The 21263-nt window shown below is 49.9% G+C and overlaps 1 protein-coding gene across 5 annotated transcripts in view; it reads left to right on the top strand.

Annotated features, from left to right (window-relative positions):
* Positions 1–4773: 4773 nt before the first annotated feature.
* Positions 4774–21263, top strand: part of SATB2 (SATB homeobox 2) — a 137899-nt gene continuing 121409 nt past the window's right edge. For 2 of the 5 annotated variants that reach the window (XM_054209628.1, XM_054209631.1), the window contains exons 1-2: positions 7354–8001; positions 8525–8743. In XM_054209628.1, coding sequence (XP_054065603.1) covers positions 8575–8743 — 169 coding nt within the window. In that variant the 5' untranslated portion in view covers positions 7354–8001; positions 8525–8574. Of the gene's footprint in view, positions 4879–7353; positions 8002–8212; positions 8316–8524; positions 8744–21263 lie in introns of those variants that run through there. The other 3 variants (XM_054209629.1, XM_054209633.1, XM_054209630.1) reach the window with 2 other exon arrangements.

Genomic DNA, 21263 nt, shown 5'->3' on the forward strand with positions numbered 1-21263 from the left:
CCTGCTGAGCCTCGTTGGTAACAGTACGGGGCTTGCGAAAGCCTAAAAGGGCTGAGGGTTACCCGGTCAGCCGCCCGCAGCTTTCCAGCTGCGGTGACTTCTCCAGGGACAGGGACAAGCCCGATTCGTGGCGCGGCCGTGGGACGTTCGCCGCTCGTATGTATTAGGGGTGCGTTTCCTCGATCTGTTCAACGGGCGTTTTCAGCCTTTACAGTTCAATAAAACCTCTGTTGTTTATCTTAACTCGAAATCCCATGCACTGTCTGCCCCTTTTCTATAGGGCAAATCTGCAGCCTTCGGTTATTTGCACAGAAAACTATAAATCCGCAGGCGGGTCCTGCCAGCCCGGGCAGCCCGGCTGCCGGCTGGGCTCAGCTCTGTCACAGGCTGACCTGCCCTTGGCTTCGGGGGAGCGGTGGGGGGCGGCAGAGGGGGTGGCCATGCGGTCCCGGCACGGCTCTGCTCCCCGAGCACCATTTCGCGTGGAAGGAGCCGGCGGGAGCGGCTGCTTTGTGCCGCAGAGCCGTACGCATCTGCTTGTGGTTTAATTTACACGGGCAGCAAAGATCGGTCTGTCTGTTAAGCGGCAAAGTTTGGATTTAGGAGGAAAATGGCACCCTGCTCTGCACAGAAATCAGTCGCTAATGAGCCGCGCCGTCCTGGGGAGTGAGGGCGGGGGTGACGGCGGGGCTGGGGCTGAGCGCTGCTCCCCGGGAAGCTCCCGGGAACGGCGCTCGGAAGCGGCTCTGTCCTCCCGGCTCTGCCGGGGTCTCTACTCTTAGCTGGTCTCCGCAGGAACTTGAAGAGAGAGTTTGGGAGGCGGTGGTGTCCGACGTGGGCGGGTGATGCTGTGCTTCCAGGTCGGAGCCGGGCGGGGGAGAAGGGCTGATGTCTTGTTAATTTACGTAAATCGTTGCAATTAAAACGATTCGTGCCTCGGGGTACGAGTCCTCAGCCCTGCACGCTCGGCATGTCCTGCCGAGTTCCGCCGCCTCTCGTCCCCACCCCGAGCGAGACCGCGGTGGAGGGAGGGAAGAGCGGAATCCCCCGGCGCCCCGCAAACACCTTTGAGGTGAAAAGGCAGGCGCCGGGCTGGCTCCCGGGCTGCGGCGGACGGCTCGCCTCTGCAGCCCCCTCCCGCATTCGTTTGTGCCGCAACTCGGGCAGTGCGCGGCAGGCGGGAAGCTCGGCGCGGCCACTCTGGGGGGGAGCGGAGGTCGCCGCCCGGCCCGGGCAAACGGCACTAGAGTGGCCTTGGGCTGGTGCGAAGGAGCAGCCGCAGTTGGTGCTCGGGTGGTGGGGCTCATCTCAGTACTTGTTAGTCACTTCTTTCTCGGATCTAGGGAATTTTCCTTGATCGCAACGAAGGTGGCGAAGCTCTTCCTTCATTTCCAGCTCTAAACTGCTAATTTGAAGAAGAAGAGCCGCAGGGCACAGGCGGTTCGGTCTGTGCTCTCTGCTCCTGACAGTTTACAAATCTAAACAGATTTATTTTAGAGAAGCCGTACAAAACCGAAGAGTCTCGCCAGTCTGTTAAGGTGCCGCGTGTCGATGAGCGTGAAATCTCAGGGAGAAAATCTCCTGCGGCTCGTACGGCAGCGTGTGATTGCGGGAAAACGCAGACCCGCGGCCAGGGGGACAGCCAAGAGCTGTAGACGAGTGTGAGGAATACGGGGAAGCTGCAGATCTCAGTGGGGAGCCGGAAGGCGGGAGGGAGCCTGGCAGGACCCCGGCACCGGCCGGCTCAGCCCCGCACCAGGCGTCCCGCTGGCCCGGCCCGGAGGCGAGCCACGATCCCTGCGGACGCCTCGGCCGGGGCTGCGCTGCTTTCCGGGCACCGAAAAACAGTGTAATAACAGCTCCGGCCGGGTCCTTTACTTCCCTGTGTATGGCTGGCTGTAGAGATTTCCTCTCTATAGTCCACAGCTCCTTTTTCGTATAAATAAGGCGAAAGGCAAAAGATTTATAAATAAAATCAGTGAGGGGAAGGCTGAAGGCGAGGACAGGGTCTGCAGAGATACTGCTGTCCCGAAACCGTTTAATCGGAGCTCGGACGCCGTAAAGAAGCTTTTGGTTTTGTGTTTTTCTTTCTTAATTGGTACAGTACGAAAGAGCCGCGTGGATCCCGACGGGGGCCGGAGGCGGCGAGCGGTGCGCAGGGCCGGCAGAGACGCCGCCGCCGGCTCCGCGGGGCCGAGGCGCTCTGCGGCGGAGCCGGGGGACTCGCCAGGCGCCCCGGCGGCCGCCGCGCTCCCCGTCCGACCAGCCGCCCGCTTAGGCTTGGGCTGGGAAACGGTGATGGCTCGACCCGTACTCCCGCCGGCACTGTCGTCTGGAGCCACAGCTCTCTCCTCGGAGTCCTGCGGGCAGGGCTGGGCTCCTCTCGCCGTTGGGATCAGGGCCATTTTCGTTTCGTTTTGGCTTCACCTTCTAAACCTGCCGTCATGGCGAGGGATCGCGGTGGCGCGGAGCGGCTCCTACAGTGGCCGGTTTAGACAGCTTTCCCCGACGGCGACAGCTTGATGGCGGGGCCGCTCCGCAGAGCCGCTGGCGGGGGAACGGCTCCCCGGCTGCGCAGCGCCTTTCCCGGACCCTGGGGGCCGGGGGGAGCGAGAAAAAAGGTGCAGCCGGGCAGAAGATCCGTCCCCACGCAGTGCCTGCCGCGGGATTTCCCGTGCCGGGCCGAGGGCGAGGAGCGCGGCGCCGCGAGCGCCTCGACGGCATGCGGCGCGGCGGGCGAGGCGGCAGGGCAGGGCGGAGCGGCGGTGGCGGGGCGAGGGCGCAGCGGAGGGCGGCGGGGCCGGCGCAGCCCGCAAGGCGCAGGAGCGTCCCGACAGGCCCCCGCGGCAGGTGCTGCTGGCCCTGCCCGGCCGCACCGGACCGACGGGAGCAGCGGCCACCTCGGGCTGCGCCGGCGCCGGTGCCCGCGCGATGGCGCTGTGCGAAGGGGAAGATGCTGGGACGGGTCCGGGAGGGTGGTCCGGTCCCGGCCCCGAGGAGTGGCCGCGGGCTCGGGTCCCGCCGCGATGGCAGCCGCTGGGAAGGGGGCCCGGGTCGAGCGGGAGGGGGGAGACGGGAGCGCTCGCCCGCGGGAGCCGCCCTGGTCTTCCATACCCCGGCGCCCTGGCGGTGCCCGCTGCGGCCGCCGCCCGTGCGGGGACTCGGCGCTGCCCCTCCGGGGCCGCAGGGCCACCCCGCTCCCATCCCGCCGTGCCGTCGCGGCAGCCCCGGGCCTCCGCGCTTCTAGGCGATGCCCGCAGGCGGCGGGCCGGCGCCCCCCGGGACCCAGGTGTGCCGCGGCCCGGGCCGCAGCGCTCTGCTGGGTCGCGGGGGTCCACCCCGGCCGAGCGCCGCGGTGAGGCGGGTCGTCCCGCGGAGGCCGTGGTCTCTGGGAGGCATTGGGCGGAAGGGGAGAAAGGAGGAGGCGAGGAGAGCGCACAGGAGCCCGTCGGATCCTGCCGGGCACGGCGGCCGGCTTTCGGGCGCAGTTGCGGGGCGCGAGGGCGGCCCCGGCCCGGGGGGCGGCATCGCGGGCGGCGGAGCCGCAGCAGCTCACGGGCAGCCCCAGCTGCAGCCGTCCGCTTCTGAAGCCTGCGCAGGCACGGAGCAGCGATCGCTTCCATGCGTTTTGGCTTTAAAAGCGGTAGTTAATGAAAACCAAACCTTTCGAAGGAGGTGTTTTTGTTCGGTTGTTTTGTTCAAAAAATTTTTGGCAATCAACCACTTGAGGCGTCCATAAACTTCAGTAACGGGGAGCGCTGAGGACTCGGAGCGCGCCCACTCCTGCTCTCACCGGAGTGTGAGAACAGAAAATTCTCGTACTGGAGTTCGTATTAGAAAAAGAAAAAGAGGTTATTATTATTAATAATAATAATACAAAAAAACCCACCCCAAAACAGTTCTTTTTATAGCGAGATTGAGGACGGATGGGGGAAAGCAATGGGAAATAATCGCCCTTTTTTCCAGTGGAAATAAGGACAACATGTGAAAATCATGCACTGGGGGGGAAAAAAAAGGCATTTGTAATTTGAAACAGAAAGAAAAGGCTTTTATTGGGAAAAATATGTAGAAGAAAAATAAGCATCGTGTATCATAAAATGTGCCTAAATTAAATGGTGTTTACAAAACAGAAGTTACCAACCAGCAAAATTTATTTGCACTCGGTTTGGTTTCCCTTCAGTTTTACTAACAAGCCCCTTTGCTTCCGCGTCGAAATTTTCAAATGATTACCGCTCGAGATTTAAAAGTTAAAAGAGTATTTTCTGTAAACGTTCCGTTTTTAAATACAGGAATAAACACGTATTTGGCGATCCTGATATTCCAGTGAACGCGCAAATGAGAAACCAGCTGCCGGTGGGGAAAAAAACAAACGCGAGAGAAAGGTGCAGGGGATTCATTGCAAATAAAGGAATCGCTACATATATATTTAAATGTATTTAATTGTATGCATTATTCAAATGCCCTTCTGACTAGTTTAATAATTTAGAATCGATAGTTTTCCTAAAAACTTTATAAAATATTTACACTTAATAAAATATTAATCGATTAACAAGCCAGTCGTACTCTTATAGGAGCTTTACTAAAGTCCTGTAATCGCGCTGTCGCCACACGTCTCCACTGTTAAGGAAAGGATCACTGACAAAATGTAAATGAAGATCTTCAGACGGTGGTGTTTATAAAATAGCTCATTAATGGGCTTGGATTGAATCTCTCCATCCATCCACATCATCAGATATAATAATAGTAACGAATCAGACAGGGAAGATCCTGGCTAAACCATTGGCATTTTTTTTTTCCAGAAGTACTGAAGTCCTAAATCACCAATTCTTCTAACTTTCTGGCCATTGATCCGCGGGAATTCGTAGTTCGACATCAAAGGTAAGAATAAAACGTTATTCAATTATTTCGATAGCTGGTGGAAAATGTTAACTTCCGTGTAAGAGCTGCTGCTGAACTTTACCAGATTTTGGGGGGGGTGGGGGGAAGGGGGGGAGAAAAGTTAGATCGGGTTATTTAAAAAGAAAAACGAGAGTTCTCCAAACTTTGAGACTCCTTTCTGGAAGGGACGGCGGGAGACCTGGCTGGCGGCGGCCGCTGCGCTCTCTCCTCCTCCGCAGCCTGCGCGTTCCCGGCACCGGCGCTCGCTCCTCCGACAGCTCCCGGAGCCCCGGCTCTGCGGCGGCCCCAGCTCCCCCGGCCTTCCGCTGCCCCCCGCATCTTTTCTGACACCCCTAAACTTCAGCCGGCCGTGGGACCCGGCTCCCACACCCGTTCACGGCGCGCTGTCCCGGCGCAAGGCTGGCACCCCTTCCAGATTTCGGCAGCGGGTCCCCCTGCTCCTTCCGAGGAGGGGAGAGACACGAGTCCTTCGGCAGAGGCGGGAGAAGCCGCACTCGGCGCTGCTTTTCGGGGCCGGGCCGGGGGTCGGATGTGGAACGAAGCGATTATTTCTCTTACCCTGCCCGGGGATCCGCTGCTTCTCCCGGCGCCGCTTCCAAGGGCGGCCCTGAGCCCACCGGGAGACCCGAGCGCTCGGCGGGCTGTCACTGCCGCTCGGAGGGAAGGACGGGGGCAGCGGCGGCCGAGCTTCCGCGGGGTGGAGCGGGGGGAGACACGACCTGCCGTTCCCCTTCTCCAAATCCCGGGGCAGCACCGGCGGGGCTCACCGCACCCGGACGGCTGCGTGCGGGCTCGGGGCTGCAGCCGCTGCCCACCCTACCTTCCTCGGGCGTTTACGGGGCGGACGGAAACCTACCGCCGGGGCTGCCCGGCGGTGGCGATGCTCCCGCCGTGCCCGGGGCGGGGGGGAGCCCCCTCCCCCCCGTAGCCCCCTTTTTTTTTTGACCCTCCGGCGCCACCGTAAAAGGCAGAGCTCTTAAGGGGGCACGGCGGGGAGGGCGGAACCCTGCAGGGAGCCAGCGGTGGACGGGCGGCGGGGGAGGAGAAGGGGAGCGGCGGGCACCTTGTGCCCGCCGCCCCCCTTCTCCTCCCCCGCCGCCCGTCCGCCGCCCTCCCCCCCCGCCGCACCGGAGCGGATTTCCTCGGTCCACCTTAACGCGAAGCTCGTTCCGCCGCCGGGGCGGGCGGGGAGGGCTCGGCGACGCGGGGCCGCCGGTTCATTCCCCGGCGCCCCCCAGGCCGGGCAGGGGGCGCTGCGAGCCCTAGGGGCGCGCCGCCGGGCACGACCCCGCCGAGGGCGGGGGGGAACACACGGGGGGACGCGCCCGCTCCGCCGCCGGCGGCCCCGGGGAGCGGCGCGGGTGCACCTTGCACCCCGGAGGAGAGGCGACTGATTGCCGGGCGACCGCTGGCCTCGGCGGGACCGGCGAGGGGGCCCGATCCCGCCCCGCTGCGACTTCCCCGCCGGAGCTTTCTCCCCTCGCTGGCTGCACTTAGCCAGCGCTGTCATGCCCTACCCGGAGCTCTGCTATTAAATAATTTAGCGGCGGCAGCAGCAGCGCTTCCCTGCCCGCTTCTCACCTCCTCCCGGCCCCCGCCATCAATTATTCAGGGCCAGCCCAGTAGCTGCCTGGAGCCGGGCGCGGAGAGGAGGGCGGTGGCGGCGGGGCTCTACCTGGGGCCGGGCCGCTCGCCCGCTCTCGGAGCCCCGGAGGAAGCGCGACAGGTCCTCGGGACGGCAGCCCCCGCCGCACCGCGAAAAGTTACTGCCGCCTCGCCCCGGCGAGCAGAGGCCGCGGGAGGGTCCCTGCCGCCGCTCGGCTCTCCGGGGTGGGGAAGAGTCCGGGTGGCAGGAGGCGGCGAGGCCGCACCGGCTGCATCGGATCGACCCGGGCGCCTGGACTGGATGCCGGTGGCTGCTTTGCTCCTCCCCGGTCGGTCCGGTCTCCCCAACTCCGGCTTCTCCTCTATCCCCCACCCTCCCCTTCTTCTCCCGGCTCCTCCTCTTCTCCTTCCCCCTCGACCCTCCCCCAGCCCGACTGCCCCTGTCCTTGCGCCCTTCTGCCCTGGGTCCCTCCTGTCACCACCGCGTCGTCCTACCGCGCTTCCCCTTCCCCACCTAGCCCGCCCTTCTCCCATTCTCTCTTCCTCCCTCTCTCTCACAGTGCGGCACCGCGCTCGCTTCTCGTGTGCGAGATGTATTATTTATTTATTGGTGTTTAATTTCCTGCCAGGTGGGGCTCTGCCTCCCACCCCTGCGCGCAGCGGGGCCGGCCGGGCCGGGAGGAGGTGGGCTGCTGCGCGCCCGTCTGCGCCCGATCCCGAGATAGCACCGAGACTTGATTTTTGCGGGGGGGCGGGCAGGGGGAGGGGTGTCGGGAGGCGAGGAGGGGTGGCGATGTTTGGGATGCACAGCCCTGGGACGGGAACGCCGCGCAGACAGACAGGCAGACACACACACACACACGGGCGCGCACACACACACCAAACCCGAAACCAAGGACAACCCCAAAAAGGACTCACTCTGCCTCGATGACTCAACGCAACTAATAACCGTTTCTCCGCTCTCTGTGGCGAGTCCCTCCTGCCGCTGCTGTCGCTGGCAGAGGAGGGAGCGATTGAAAGTGACACACCGGGGGCCGCCGCCGCCGCTTCCCCGCGCCGCCAGGCACCCGCCGCCGCCGCGGAGCCCGGGAGAGCGGCGCTCCCTCCTCTTCTTCTCCCTACCCTCCCGTCTCCCCCCCGGTTTTGATTTTCTCCGCTGAAGGTGTGAGAAGTCGGCTCCCTCTCCCCTCTCCTCCGCGCCGCAGCCGGCGGCCCCGCGGCTCCCCGCCCCCTCGCCCCGACCTCCCCGCTCCGCTCGCCACCCGGGACCCTCCGGGACGGGGCTCTTGGCCCCTGCCGCCGCGGGCAGCCGGCCCGGCCCCGCCGCCTCGGCACCCCCGGAGGAGGGCAAGGAGGGGGCTTGGGGGTGGGGGGAAGGAGTAAAAGGGAAGAAAGCGGCGTGAGAGGAGGAAACAAGAAAACTTTCCACCCTGGATTCTCTACTTCTGATCCATGGACAGAGCCCAACTCAGCCAACTTACAGACAGGCTATAAGCAGTAAGTACGGCGGCAGCTCCCGGGAGCCGCTCGCTAGAGGCTTCCTCGCCAGCCGTCGGCTACTCGGCAGCTGCACAGCTGGCCGGCGCGGGGGGGCCGTGCCAGCGGGGCCGCCCGGGCTGGCAGCTTCTTTCCCGCGGCCCCCGGGGGCGGGCCGGGGCTGAGGCCGGACCCGGGGCGCAGCACCTGGCTGCGGCGGGTGGGTGGGCTGGCTGCCTGCCGGCTGGCCGGCCAACCTCCCCGGCGGGATGGGGACCGGGGCGCAGCGCCGCCCGCCCCCGTCCGCGGCAGGTTGGGACCCGCGGGCCGTGCGGGTAAGACTGCCGGGCCGCCTCGGGTCCGTCGGGGCCGAACCGCTCTACTTTTATCGGGGCCGGCTCCGGCGGCGGGAGCGGGGCGGCATCGCGGGCGGCCGGCGTTCGCCCGGCTGAGCCGCCCGGGGGACGCGCTGCGGGGTCTCCGGTGCCGGTCGGCGGCGCGGGCCGGCGGCCGCTGAAGCGCCCGTTGTTTCTCTCGCCCCTAGGTCCGTGCTCCTTCTACTGCGACCTGCCAGCGGGAGCCGCGTCTCCGAGCATGGAGCGGAGGAGTGAGAGCCCCTGCCTGCGGGACAGCCCCGACAGAGGCAGCGGCAGCCCCGATGTCAAAGGGCCCCCACCGGGGAAGGTGGCCAGGCTGGAGCAGAACGGCAGCCCCATGGGCACCCGCGGGAGGCCCAACGGCGCCGTCACCAAGCCCGTGGGAGGTAACCATGCGGCCGCGATCACGGCGGGACCGCCGGCTCGGCTCGGCCTGGCCCTGCCGGGCGGCCCCTCTGGCCGGGGCGGGCGGAGCGGCGTGCCCGGGGGGTGGCATGTGGCGGGCGGGTCGGCACACGGTGCGCCGAGGCGCCGGCAGGTCCTTGTGGCTGCTGCCCCACCGCTGCGGTGCGCGGGGTCGGTGGAAGGGCTGCGGGGCGCAGAACTCGCCGGTTAAAGGCCTCCTTCCCAAGGCGGCCACCCCTAGGCCCGGGCTCCAGCGAGGCGGCTCGCTAAAGGCCAGGCCTAACCCTGCTGGAGGGCGACCGGGGGAGAGCCGGGCCTCGGCGCTTTCTGCATGAGAACCGGCGGATCGCCGCCGCCGGCGGGGCATCACCCCCGCCGCCGCCCCGCATGGCCGGCGGCTGCTGGAGGGCACGGCCGGGGCAGCGCCAACAAAGGAGGGCATCGCCTGCAGGCTGGTGTCCCGGGTGGGGGTGACACGAGTTTAGGGGTGTTACACCCGCCGTCCCAGCTCCGAGAACGGGGTCTGCGGGGTGGGAAAAATGGTAGTGTTGATGTTTGAGTTCAGGGATTTATTTTATTTATTTTTTTTTAACTTACCGTAAATACTATTTTGTAGCAGTTGTAAAAGAGGACAGGGCAAAACGCGTGCAAGGTTCATCTCTTCCTGCACGATTATCGAGTGTTAGTTTTTGCAGCATTCCTGCAATTCTCTAGAATAACTCTTATACGTACTTTGCTGCCTAGTTGCTTGTCAATTTTGTGTTTGGAGTATGTTTAAGCGACACGCGTCGTTGCTTACTCCCCCCCCCCTTTTCTTCCAAGGAGTTAAACTTTCCAGTCACTTCTCCTAAATACCTCTTCTTTTCATCTTAACTCTGATGCTGTCACGTTGAACACCGTGCAGCCTGGTGTTAGGAAAAATATATTTCAAAGTCTTGGGATTAGCCAGATGTTGTAAGCAAAATAATGCAGGACAGGCCACAAGTAAGGTTACCTTTTTTAAAAAAACACCTCTCTGTATTTGTGTTTTAAAATGTGCAGAGTGGTAACACACAAATGTAGTTGTTTATAGACAAAGAGTTTGTGTAAATGACAGTTCAAGAGATACTTTGATACGATTGTCACATGACTCTCTATTACGTGGGGTTTATTTAGCAATTTTACCATTAGATGCTTGTTTTAGAACTCTTTGGCTCAATAGGCTTCCTAATTGAAGTTTGCTAAGGGGCTGCAGATTTTATTTTAGTTTAAAAACGTAGGATTCATTTATATACCTAATGAAGGGTAAGAGATCTCAACATTTTTTAATGTTTCTTGGATGACTGTATGCCTGGTTTTTAAACCTCTTCTCCGTGTTCTTCTAATGTATGGAAAAAGAAGAGACAGCTTTGCAGTGAAAGACTTGTAGTGCTATTCCACTTACAAATTGGTGGAGAAATAATTTGTTGAATAATTTAAAAAATGAACTAGTTAATCATATAAAAAATAATATATGTAGTTTTGGATGCCTTTCTCGAGACTGAGGCATTATAGTTGCTTGATTTGAAAAAGAATGTTAGAACTGGAGCTAAAATGTTTTTCCTTGGGGCAGTTATAGAAATATACTTTAAAGGAATGTTTTAAAATGTTTTGGAATATATACATTGCTTTCTAATTCCAGCCGTGTTAGCCAAGGGAAATTCACCGGCTTTTATAGTAATATTGGTTGTTCAGCTTGATTCTGGCCTGTCAAGTTATGGAAGGTTTCTTCCACTTAAGACAAGGACTCTCATTTCTGAAAGCAAACTTTTAAGAGCTTACATTTTCATTCATTACTCTTCAGCTCATTTATAAAGTTGGTGTAGACCGCAGTGTAAAAGTGTGGGGGAATAAGAAATGCACGAGTAATTTTTTTTTTTCCCTTAGCTGGCGTTCTTTAAACAGTCTCAATCTCTTTTGGTTTTAGGCTATTCATATTAAAGTTTATTCATTACTCCTTATTGATACTGAAAGCAAGAAGAAAATTATTCTTGTCTGAATACTTACCTAGGTTCTATAATACTCAATACTAAATCAGTTAAGGCAGATTTTTTTAATAAGATAATGGTGCTGTTTAAAATTGATTTCATTTTTTTTTCCTCCTGGAAATGCTCTCAAGATAAATCAACATAGCTAATTTCCAGATATTTTTTTCCTCTGCTCTTTTTCAAGTTTGATCTTTAAGCACCTGTGTGACCAAGTGATCTTTTTCTGAATTCAGATCGCAGCGTTTCGGGTATTTCTGGAAGTGTGTGTATTTGCAGTGATCGCTGCGGTGTTAGTAATTTTTTCACTCGAGTTGTGAAATGCAGCTGTAGACATTTGCGGAAAGGCTTACTTTTAATATACCACCAAATTAGTATAAAACTTTTCTTCAAATAAATACTAATAAAAGCTCTTTTAGTATTGTTTCTAGTGTTTGATAAAAAGGAAACTATTGAAAATTGTAGTGAAATGACATCTAAAGCTTTGGTTGTCAGTCTTTCAGTTTATTCTTATTTTTCAAGCTTTAAGAAGTGCTAATGTCTATTGAATGTGAACTTCAATTGGGAAAAAAATTGAAATGCTTTACTGGAAAGTAGAGACCATTTTAGTTTTGATTTTATGGTTTTATTCTATAAAGTGTATCTAAATGTTTTGAAAGCAAAGAAAAATGCTAGCAATCCTTATTTTTGTCTCACTTTGGGCCTTAGATATGTAAAAGCTGAAATTCCTTCCTACTTGTCGAGTGGCTTTTTGGTGTAATAATATCTGTTTCTGAACTTAATCCCTGTGAACAGAGCGATAAGCCCTCAACTATGGTGCTGTGATGAGACTGATGACCTTTGGTAACAAGTTTTATAATCGCGGTGTTTGCTACAATTATTTTTCCAGTGACTTCCCTGAGAAGTAGAGAAATATTATAGTGCTGTAGGTGTTTTTAGCTTTCTCTCTAGATTTATGAGTGAAACAGTGTTTTAAAATAAGCTTTTGTAGTGCAGACAGAAAATCAATTGTTCTCATGAGAAATTTTGCCTTATGACTCTCCTTTTTTTTTTTATTCCTAACCTGAATGTACTTAATTCAAAGGGCCATTATAGCAGCTATAATAAACTAGTGAAGGTCACTAAAAAGATAAACGGGGTCTTAAAGGTTGTGTTTAATAGGGGATTTAAAAGTTTCTGTACTGTTTACGATGTTGTTAGCGTCAGTCCAATGTGTTAGAGTCCAATTTTGGTGGACAACCCAGTGCTTTCTAAAATGTTTCAGCAGTTATCTAACCGGTCTGTTTTAAAACCTGTATGTAACAAAGCGCAAGTGCTCAGATGTTCAGGAGAGGCAGGTTTTATAAAGGTCCCCGGGAAAAAAAAAGGCTAATACCGCTTTAAAAAACATATGAAGCCTGGGAGAGAGTTTAGAGCAAGCAAGAGCACTATGGTGTTGACAGCTTTATATCCCTGTTGGGTAACATTCACTTACTAGAATTGGCGTCTCCTCTCAGTTAGTAATTCACTCCATAAGGATTAAAAAAAAAAAAGGATGATTAATGGCTAGAAAACTTATATTTACAAAATTGTTGATTGCAATTCATGAACCTGTTTGTGTATGAGTGGATGTGCACATATATATGTATGCATTGATTTTGAAGAGCATAGAAAATAAGCATTCAAAGCCTCTGAATGCAACTTAAAATGCCAGTATGCAGAATGAGCTGTTTTGAAGTTTGGTTTTGCTGAAATAAAAACGTAGAACCAAAATATAGCCAAGACACACATTCAAATTTTGGGCAGGAAATGATTGCAAAAGTTTTACTGGTTAGATTAGTTTGATGCAGTCTGATAGTGATATGTTCTTATTCTTTTAACTGTTAAAATGTGTGATTTAATTTACAGAATATTAATGGAGGAGAAAACTTTCAGACAATTCAAACTAAATTGTATGATCGGAATGTTAATCAGTAGCTGTGGTTACCGTGCTCGTACAAAGTCGGATGTACCAGAAATGTGGATGCAGTGACTCTTCGAAGCGCTGCTGCTAATTGCTGTAAGCCCTGTAAAGTTCTGATATCTCATGGTCTTGTCTGCTTAGGTGTAGTTAGAAATCTGTTTTAACGTACGTCTGGGGCAACAGAAATGCCGGCCGAGGATGGGTAAAGAGCTGTTTGTCAAAATCCATTCTAAATATTTCTGCAAAAATGTCACAGAGTTTGTGCTACCTCTTACATCTTTTACAAGGATTTAAAGTACTTTAGTGGACAGAAAATCCACTCCTATGCAGACAGAGGAGTACAGCTTGATCAAATTTGCTCCTCTGCTCTAAACAGTTAGTTAATATTAAGCTCTAAATGGCATCCTGAGTGGAGTAAGGAAGCATGTTTCCTTTGTCCTTACGAATTGAATAAAGTGAAAGGTTAAGTTTTAGATAGTCTTCCTGCCTAGATCCTAGATGAAGAATATCTTCCTGCTGCCTGGAAGAAGTACGTAGCTATTTGAAAGAATTAAATGCATCGAGATACAGAAGCATGGAAGTCGCAAATCCCTGTTAGTTCAGGAACCGTCAGTACGTGAATACATTTTATGTTTTTTTTCTGTTGCAGAATAGTTGGAAAATGTTGCCTTGAACTTCAATATAATTCAGTGGGGATTGTGAGGAAATGTAAATGCTTGGATTTAACACGTTTCTGATACATGATGAGGAAGAGACCTCTAATTTAACAGGAACAGTAAGAAAAGCAAGACAGTGATTTCTTTTTCATGACCGATGGTTAAAAATGAGTTTCTGGTCTTTTTGCTGATTTCCACCCCCACCCCCCTTTTCCAATCAGATTATGTCATGTAAATAGAATAAACAGAGCCGTCACTCCTGGAGGGTCAAGTAGTGTATCAGCTGCATTTTTGCTGAGGTAGAAAAATAGTCTTTCTTTATGTGTTTTCACTACTTGGTCTGTTATTAAAATAAAGACACAGTTGGTTAAAATATACGTGCAATTGAACATACACATTAAACAGAATACAGGGTATCCACCCATTCGGTGACCTAGGCATAATTTGATGTTTAGAGTAATTTTGGGACTCTAAGTTGCATCTGCGGAAAGCCACCGATAATTTTGAATTCAAGATTTGAGATGAGCTGTAGTAAGATTTTATTTTTTCCCCCACAACAGTTCCTAAGTGTTTCAAGTCATCTCCCCGCTTCCTCCCCACCCCATACCACGGCCACGTTAGTTAACTAGATGCTGTTATTCTTATCGTGAATCAAAGGGGAGGAAAAGAAAGCAACATCTTTGAAAAAGTCTGTGTTAATTCTCCCCCTTCCCTTCTTAAATTGGGTCCTGCCTTTTCTTAGTTTGACTAGGATAGAACAGAGTAGATTTACTGTCAATTATTTATAGGGCGATTGCTTGAAAACTCCTGTTAAGGTGATTCTGTCAGTGACTCCCCAGAATTGTTTTTCTGCCTGAAGAACGTGGCAAAATTATATTAAAAACTATAAAGATGCCAGTGAGGAAACGTATTTTCAAGAAATTAAATAATGACATATTTCTCAGCATTTAGATGAAGGATTCCAACATCGAAGGAAGAAAAGCAGTATTAAGCTTTTATTGTTATGAATAAGCAATTATTTCCTTTCCTAAATACTTGATTTTTGTGAGTCTGTATATTCTACTTAAATTATTTTACTGTACCAAATATTTTATCTAGATTTAGAAGTAGAAAAAAACCGGCATAACGTAATTGTAATCAAGTCGTCATTTCAACAGACAACTATGTCATATTTAAAATTTCTGGTTTGTAGCACAGACTTTCAGATGGTATCAGTTACTTTGAAATACCTTTAGAAGTATTTGAGTTTAATACTCTTCATGGAGATGCTAGTCTGAATATTTATTTTTGCAGTTACTTCCCATTATTGCTGTTTTCCTTAAAGCTGTCTGTGCGGAACGGGGAGGAGAAGGGCCACAATGGTGACTTGGAGCTTAAGTAAAGTACTTGGACCAGTAAGATTTTTTGTCACTCGCGTTAACACAGAAGATGGTAATACAATATGGCATCTATGATGTTGTAAAATGAAGACAGTTTTACTGCAGTCATGTATTTATATTCGCCAAACAGCTGTGTGACCTGTTTAGGAAAATTCTTATTTTTGTGATTGAGCAGTCCCCAACCTGCTTTTAAATCTTATTTTTAAACTTTTCAAAATAACCAAAAATCTGTAAAACTTAGGAAGATTTTATTTCGTATCCCAAATTGCAAGGCATAGATAAGTTAGGCCTTTAATTACAATCCCTCATCATAATTTAGTTAAATTACTAACTACTGCTGTGTTTTAGGATTAAAGGCCCAGTTTTTCAAGGTATAAAGTATTACCGAGTCCCTTTGAATTGATACGATGGGGGTTTGTTCAAGATAACCTGTGCCTGATTCGGATTCTGTAACTACTGAACAAGCCTGCTCCCCTTCTGAAGCTCAAAGTGGTTTTGAAGCCAGCCCAGTGTGTTGAACGAGGAACCGATGCCCTTTCTGGCTTTGCAAAAATTGTCTTGTGGTAATTGGTTCGTACTGCATGAAATGTCCTGGGTCAGACGCGTTGGTCCCCACGATGCTGGTCCCCACATCTGTGTCGCTGACGCAGATGTAAGAAATAGTCACAACAGACAAAAGGCAGATGAGTATTTGATGGCTTCTGAGAAATGTCTTTTAGCCTCTAGCCATACTAAAAAAAAAAATAAAATTGCCCTCCAACAAGCTTTGTACTTGTTGCAGAATGCTCATCAGCGACGTCTCTGGTGTGGGGTTACATACAAATGAGTTTACGTTGATTAGTGGTACGAAAGAGAGAAAATACGCTTTGCCGTTGAATTCGGGGGGATTGTTAGCCCGTCTAGATGAGGCTCTTGTGGCCATTCACAAGTGTTGAACTGCTTTAATGTGTGTTATGTTCCCAGACAGCAAGTCATGTTGTCTATATAGTCACAGTTCTATAGTTAGGAATTATTTTTTCCCAGAGTTCCTACACTTTGTACAAAAACAGGTATTGCAGCTGCTGTGTGTACTTTGTCCCCTGTCTTCATTTGCATCGATCCAAGTATTAATAAGGGAAAATGATTTCATATTTCCAATTTTATTCCCTTTATTTTAGAGAACTTTAGAAAAAACATAAACTAGTATTTTAAGTTGTTTTTTCTTTTTAAATACCTGCACTAGCTCTGCTGGTATCCCCTGAAGATGTATAAATATACCGAGATGTCAGCATTTGTCTATTAGCAATTTAAGGCTGCTGACATTGTGAAACCCTTATAAACAATGTTTAGGAGGTTATTCTTTTTTTCTTTTTAAAGTGTGATTTTACTCTGATTTTTAAAGATGTGAACATTGATGTTGCTAATATCTGAGGACTTACATAAAACCTCTTTCCAGGAGACTTTTCTACTTGGAATAAAGCTACACAAAACATTTACAGGATTGCTTAAAAGATGGAGTGTGAGCCCTGCATTGCTCGTTCCGTAAGCCTCATGTTAGGGTAGAGATCTTGTATCTGAACTCAAGAGATATTTTAAATTTCCTGGCAAATGCTGAATGATTATTGATGTTACATGCAGCAATGTTAGGAAAAAGATAGATTGTCATCATTTGTAGAAGCTGTGTGAAGGGAACAGAAAGAACTTGACAAAAAGAGACAGATAGCTCTAGATAAGACTTTAGGCATATGACTTGTTTTCTAAATAGAGAATTACCTGGCTAATAGTAAAAATTGTCAGTCATTTTGCTCTAGCTGATGTCCTTGTATCAGACGGACATGCAATATTAAACAGTCTGAGCACAACTGTGCCTTGTTAGTAGCAATGTCAGCAAGGTAAAAAAGCTTAGAAAAAGATTAATAAAAATAACCTGTCAGACTATATTTTATATGAAGCTGCGGCATCTCTTGAGATAACCATACGCCCACTGCATTTTCAGAGTGCAGTAGAAATGTCTCCCACTTAAATATGCTCCTTCCTTATTTGTTCCTCAAAGACACATGCTGAGATGAAAAGACGCTCTATTGACAGCAGATCTTTTCAAAAGTACTAAATCTGGCAAGAAATGTTGCGAGGGGAGTTTCTTGTATCAAACCCCGTGATTTGTATAGCTGCATACAGCCATAAGGTTACTTTCTCTCTCTCGCTCTCAGATGTTCTATTCTATTTGTATAATGTTGGGAAGCGGCTGGATTAGTCTGTCTTTACTTGTGTATAGCCAACACTTCACTCTCTAAAAGTTGCTGACTTTGTCTGCATTTGGACAGAAACTTCACATAAGTGAGGAAACTCACATAGAAGTATTTACCATCCTGGTAATCTAAACTCACAGAGAGTGTTTTGTCATAAATTCAGCTGACAGGCATATATTGGAAATGAAGCATATAATTTTCAAAACTATAACCAGACTATTTTTCGAGAGCAATATAAATTCATATTTTGAGCATATTTTGGTTTATATGCATTTCCATTATTTATATATTAAAATTAGATGTGCGCAATTTCCAGCCTTATTATTTTGAGTGGTTATTAAGAAATGTAGTTATAAATTATGAGTTATACAATACTTTGGAGTAAAAGGTGATTTTCATAATGTCTTTTCCCAACTTACAAATAACTTTTTTGCCATAATACAAACGTGCTAGCAGAGCAACATGATAGATGTCTCTTTAAGTGTCGTAGTAAAAGAAAATGACTTGTATTCTGAGGCTGTGGATAGTTTATGTTGTTTTGGACCCATTTCCCAAGCAGTGATCGAAAACAGATTACAATAACAATTATACAGTCAGAAGATGCAATATCCATTTCTGTTTTAATTGAGTGAAAGAATAATAAAAACATCATTAAGAAAAATGGGGTGGACCTGTCATACACTCTACCAATTTTTAGACTTAGAGAAAATGCAAAGTAACAGAAGTGTGAGCTTTTTTTTTTAATTTTTCTTTTTTTTTTTTTTTTATAGAGTATCGTTGCTTGAGCAAGGAGTCTGGATGGTAGACTTCATATGGGCTCCTATGAGCAAGTATGCAGTAAGCAGGCGTACTGCTTGACAGTAAAGCTCAAGTTAGGCATTATCTGAGTGTCTGGGTTTGGCGTAATAGTGAATGTCATTGGTTTGGGCCTTCCTGATTATATTATTATGGTTGTGGTGTCATACTGACCTGCCAAATAGATGAGCTCAGAGAATGTCATGGGCAGGTAGAAAGTAGCAAGAGAGACTTATTTTTCTTTCAAAATAAAAAGATGTGCTACTTTATGCTTTTTCCCATTTGTTTTGGCTCTCCAAATCTGTGGACACGTATGCCAATAAGAGTACTTGGTCTCTTAAACCATCACTACCTTGGACTGACTCTTCCGTGACCCTTTAGCTACCTCGCCATCTCGGTCTTCTCATTAAAACCCTACAGACAGAAAGTCCCTGTGCTGGGCAGCCCTGCAGTTGTGTTCCTCTTGGAAAGGGACCTAGCTGAAGTTGAAGGCCTGAGGCAGAGGGAACCTGTCTCTCCATTTTCTCCGGAGCCGAGTCCTAGAGCTGTTAGCAGAAACATCCTTTCTGCTGTACCATACGCGGAAAGAGAGATCCTCTCTACGGTAGCCTTGGCTCTAGTTGTGTACCATACAGCTTTATAAATCAACATTTGGAATGGCATCCGAAAGTGAACCGGGAGCCAGTTCAGCCTTTGGAGAGCAGATGTAATCTGCTTTCTTTGGCTAACACCTCTCAGCGAGCACATGCATTTGCACTAGCAGAAGTATCTGATTCTCCAGTGTAGCTCTGTGTACGTAACGTTGTAGGAATTCAGCCTGTTGAACCCCAAAAGCATGGATTGCTGACTCTTTAACAAGTGAAACCACATGCAGTAGGTCAGCCTATCGGTAGGTCCTTTCCACTTTCTCCCCAAAATATCACTAACTGCCTGACAAAAGTAAATGTAGTGTGCATACCTGAGAAGGAGGATATACCTGTTAACTCTTGTTCCTCTACCTCATGACTTGTTTGATAAAGTTGTGGTAGTTATTAAAAACTGTTAGATCAAGGTGACTTGCTGGCTGATAAAAGTAAATATTCCTAAAAGAATAAAACTCAAACGGATAGTTGTCAAATGCGTTTCATCTTTGTGAAAATGTGGAGTGCTTCCCCCACAGCTCTTGATCCTTGGAAAAGAAGGAATACAAGAGAATGCCACTCAGAAGTTGCTTTCTCTCTGCGGGGGCGTGGGGTGTGGAAGATTGGAGTTGTAAGTAGAGGCCAAGCCCCAGAAGCCAGTTCCGGACCCATAATAGGCTGTGGATGCAGGCTGGCTGAAGGCTCACTGCATATTGACTGGTGAAAAGGGAGACGGAGGGGGAAGTTGGCTGCTTTCTAGAGGACGGAATGATGGAGCGGCTCCCGCTCTTTCTTGGTTGTGGTTCTCTCCTCCATTCATTTTCCCGCTGAAGATCTGATGAAGATTTCTGTGGTCTCCTTATACCAAAAAAATACCATCTAGTAATGAGGTTGCCATAGCAGGAGCTGAACCCTTGCTGAAAGCGTAGCAGGATGGAGCGCTCCATCAGTAACCATTGAGTTTGATGACATTTATTCTGAGACAGTGTTTAATGTGGCTTGTCCTATTGCGTGCGTACTTGTAACTTTTGCCCATAACCAGTTCTGCCACATCTGTTGACATTGTCACTTAGAAATGAGGTTTCCCAATGCTGTCAGTATCTAAAAGACATGAGGGAAAGAGACAATGATTACAGATCCATTCAGCTTGTCTTACAGCTGGAGCCTGCAATTGGGCTTGAAGACAGAGATTCAGTAGTTACATTAGGCTCTTTGTCAGCTATTTATCTGGTAACTTGAAGGAGGGGTGATACGATTTCTTCTTTTTCTTGCCAGGGGGTGGTTCATAGAGGAATGGACACAAAGGAGAAAAGAGCTTGCTGGTGGGTCCCAGTGGAGATCCCAAAACAGAACCCGAGTGTGGTACACAGCTCTTCTCCAGAAATAAACCTCAAACCAGCTACGAAAGCTTTTCTGTTGCATTCCAGGGGACTTATCCCAGTACCAGGAGACTAGTTAATAGAACGTTCATTAAAATGCTTTTGCTAAAAGATGTTTTTTTGCTTTAAAAATTACATAATATGGTGGCATCTGCTAGCACCACCAGAGTTAAGGGCTTATTAGTGGTTCCAGTTTTCAGGGTTTAAAAATGTTGGTCATTAAAATTAATTCTGGGTGGAACTTGGTGTAGAGAGTCTTAATCCCTTAGGCGAGTTTTGTTACGTATTTCATAGAAAAACAACAGAAAGCAGTCCCCCAAACCAAAAACCCTTCCTGAACCCTAAACTTATTTTTAAGTTACAGAAACCAAAACCTAAAACTTATAGGAAATTAATGGCTTAACATGATTTTTTAAAAAAACGCCCATTTAATTTAAAAATGTTTCCTTCACTGGTTTTCAATGAAATGAGTATATTTTCCATTAGTTCATATTATGTAGTAATGCTGTGGGTATTTTTTCTTCTTTTTTAACCGGGAAACAAGGTGAAACAACTGAGCTGTTGCATTTAGGAAAAATGTAGCTATAGTGTCTCTACCTTTACCTTTCGATGTGAATTGGTCTTTTCCAACCTAAATGATTCTATGACTCTGTTGTATGAATTGGAAAGCCTGCGTGTGGTTCTGTCGGAATGCATGGTGCTGGTACCACCACAGACGTTCCTGCACATCTGTGAGGGCTGGCTGGCAGGGGCTAGAACAGCAGGGACAGCTGTTTGTGATGCCTTCTGACTCAGGCTCCCTTAAAGCTGTATTTTGAGGTCTGGGTTATCATCGCCCTCGCTTTTCACTCATGTAGGTGGGGAGCTGGAGGTGCTTTATTCTCCTGTTCAATTGTGTCTGCCTCCTGGCTGCCCAGTGTGTGATCGTGCCTGGGCTAACCGGGTGGCACAAAGCCTGAGTGGCTGCTCCCTTTCTTGCCCTTTGAACCCAACCAGTGTGATGGATTCCAAGTTTGGGTTGAGTTAGTGCAACTAGTCTAGCAAAGGGGGTTAGTTCCCAGAAGCAGCTGATCCACATTGACTGACAAAAGGCCTCATCTCCCGTGAGTGACGCTTCTGTCCCAGGCACGCAGCAGGAGAGGCTGCGCTAGAGGTAAATACTTCGTATCCCTCTCTATTTTTCATTTCTTGTTCGTCTCAGCACATGCTCTGAATACGGCTTTTCTTTTATACCATTTTTTTTAGAAACTCAAGTATTATAAAATCAAGTTATGAGTTTCAGAATATGTTTCTGTGGTGGGATAGTGGCCTGGAATATTTAATGTTAAACAGTGAAGCTGTTATTTCAGCTAGGAGAATGATTCTTTGGCTAGTTAAGCTGTTAGAGGCAGGGGACGTCTGCAGAGACGTTAGTGACTTCTTTATAAGATTTCCTGAGATCTGGGATAGTTGTGATGGTTGGGAGACTGAAGCCACAGAAAGGACTGGAAGCTGAAGAA

This window comes from Rissa tridactyla, chromosome 7 (assembly GCF_028500815.1).
Source record: "Rissa tridactyla isolate bRisTri1 chromosome 7, bRisTri1.patW.cur.20221130, whole genome shotgun sequence".
NCBI classification, from domain to species: Eukaryota; Metazoa; Chordata; class Aves; order Charadriiformes; family Laridae; genus Rissa; species Rissa tridactyla.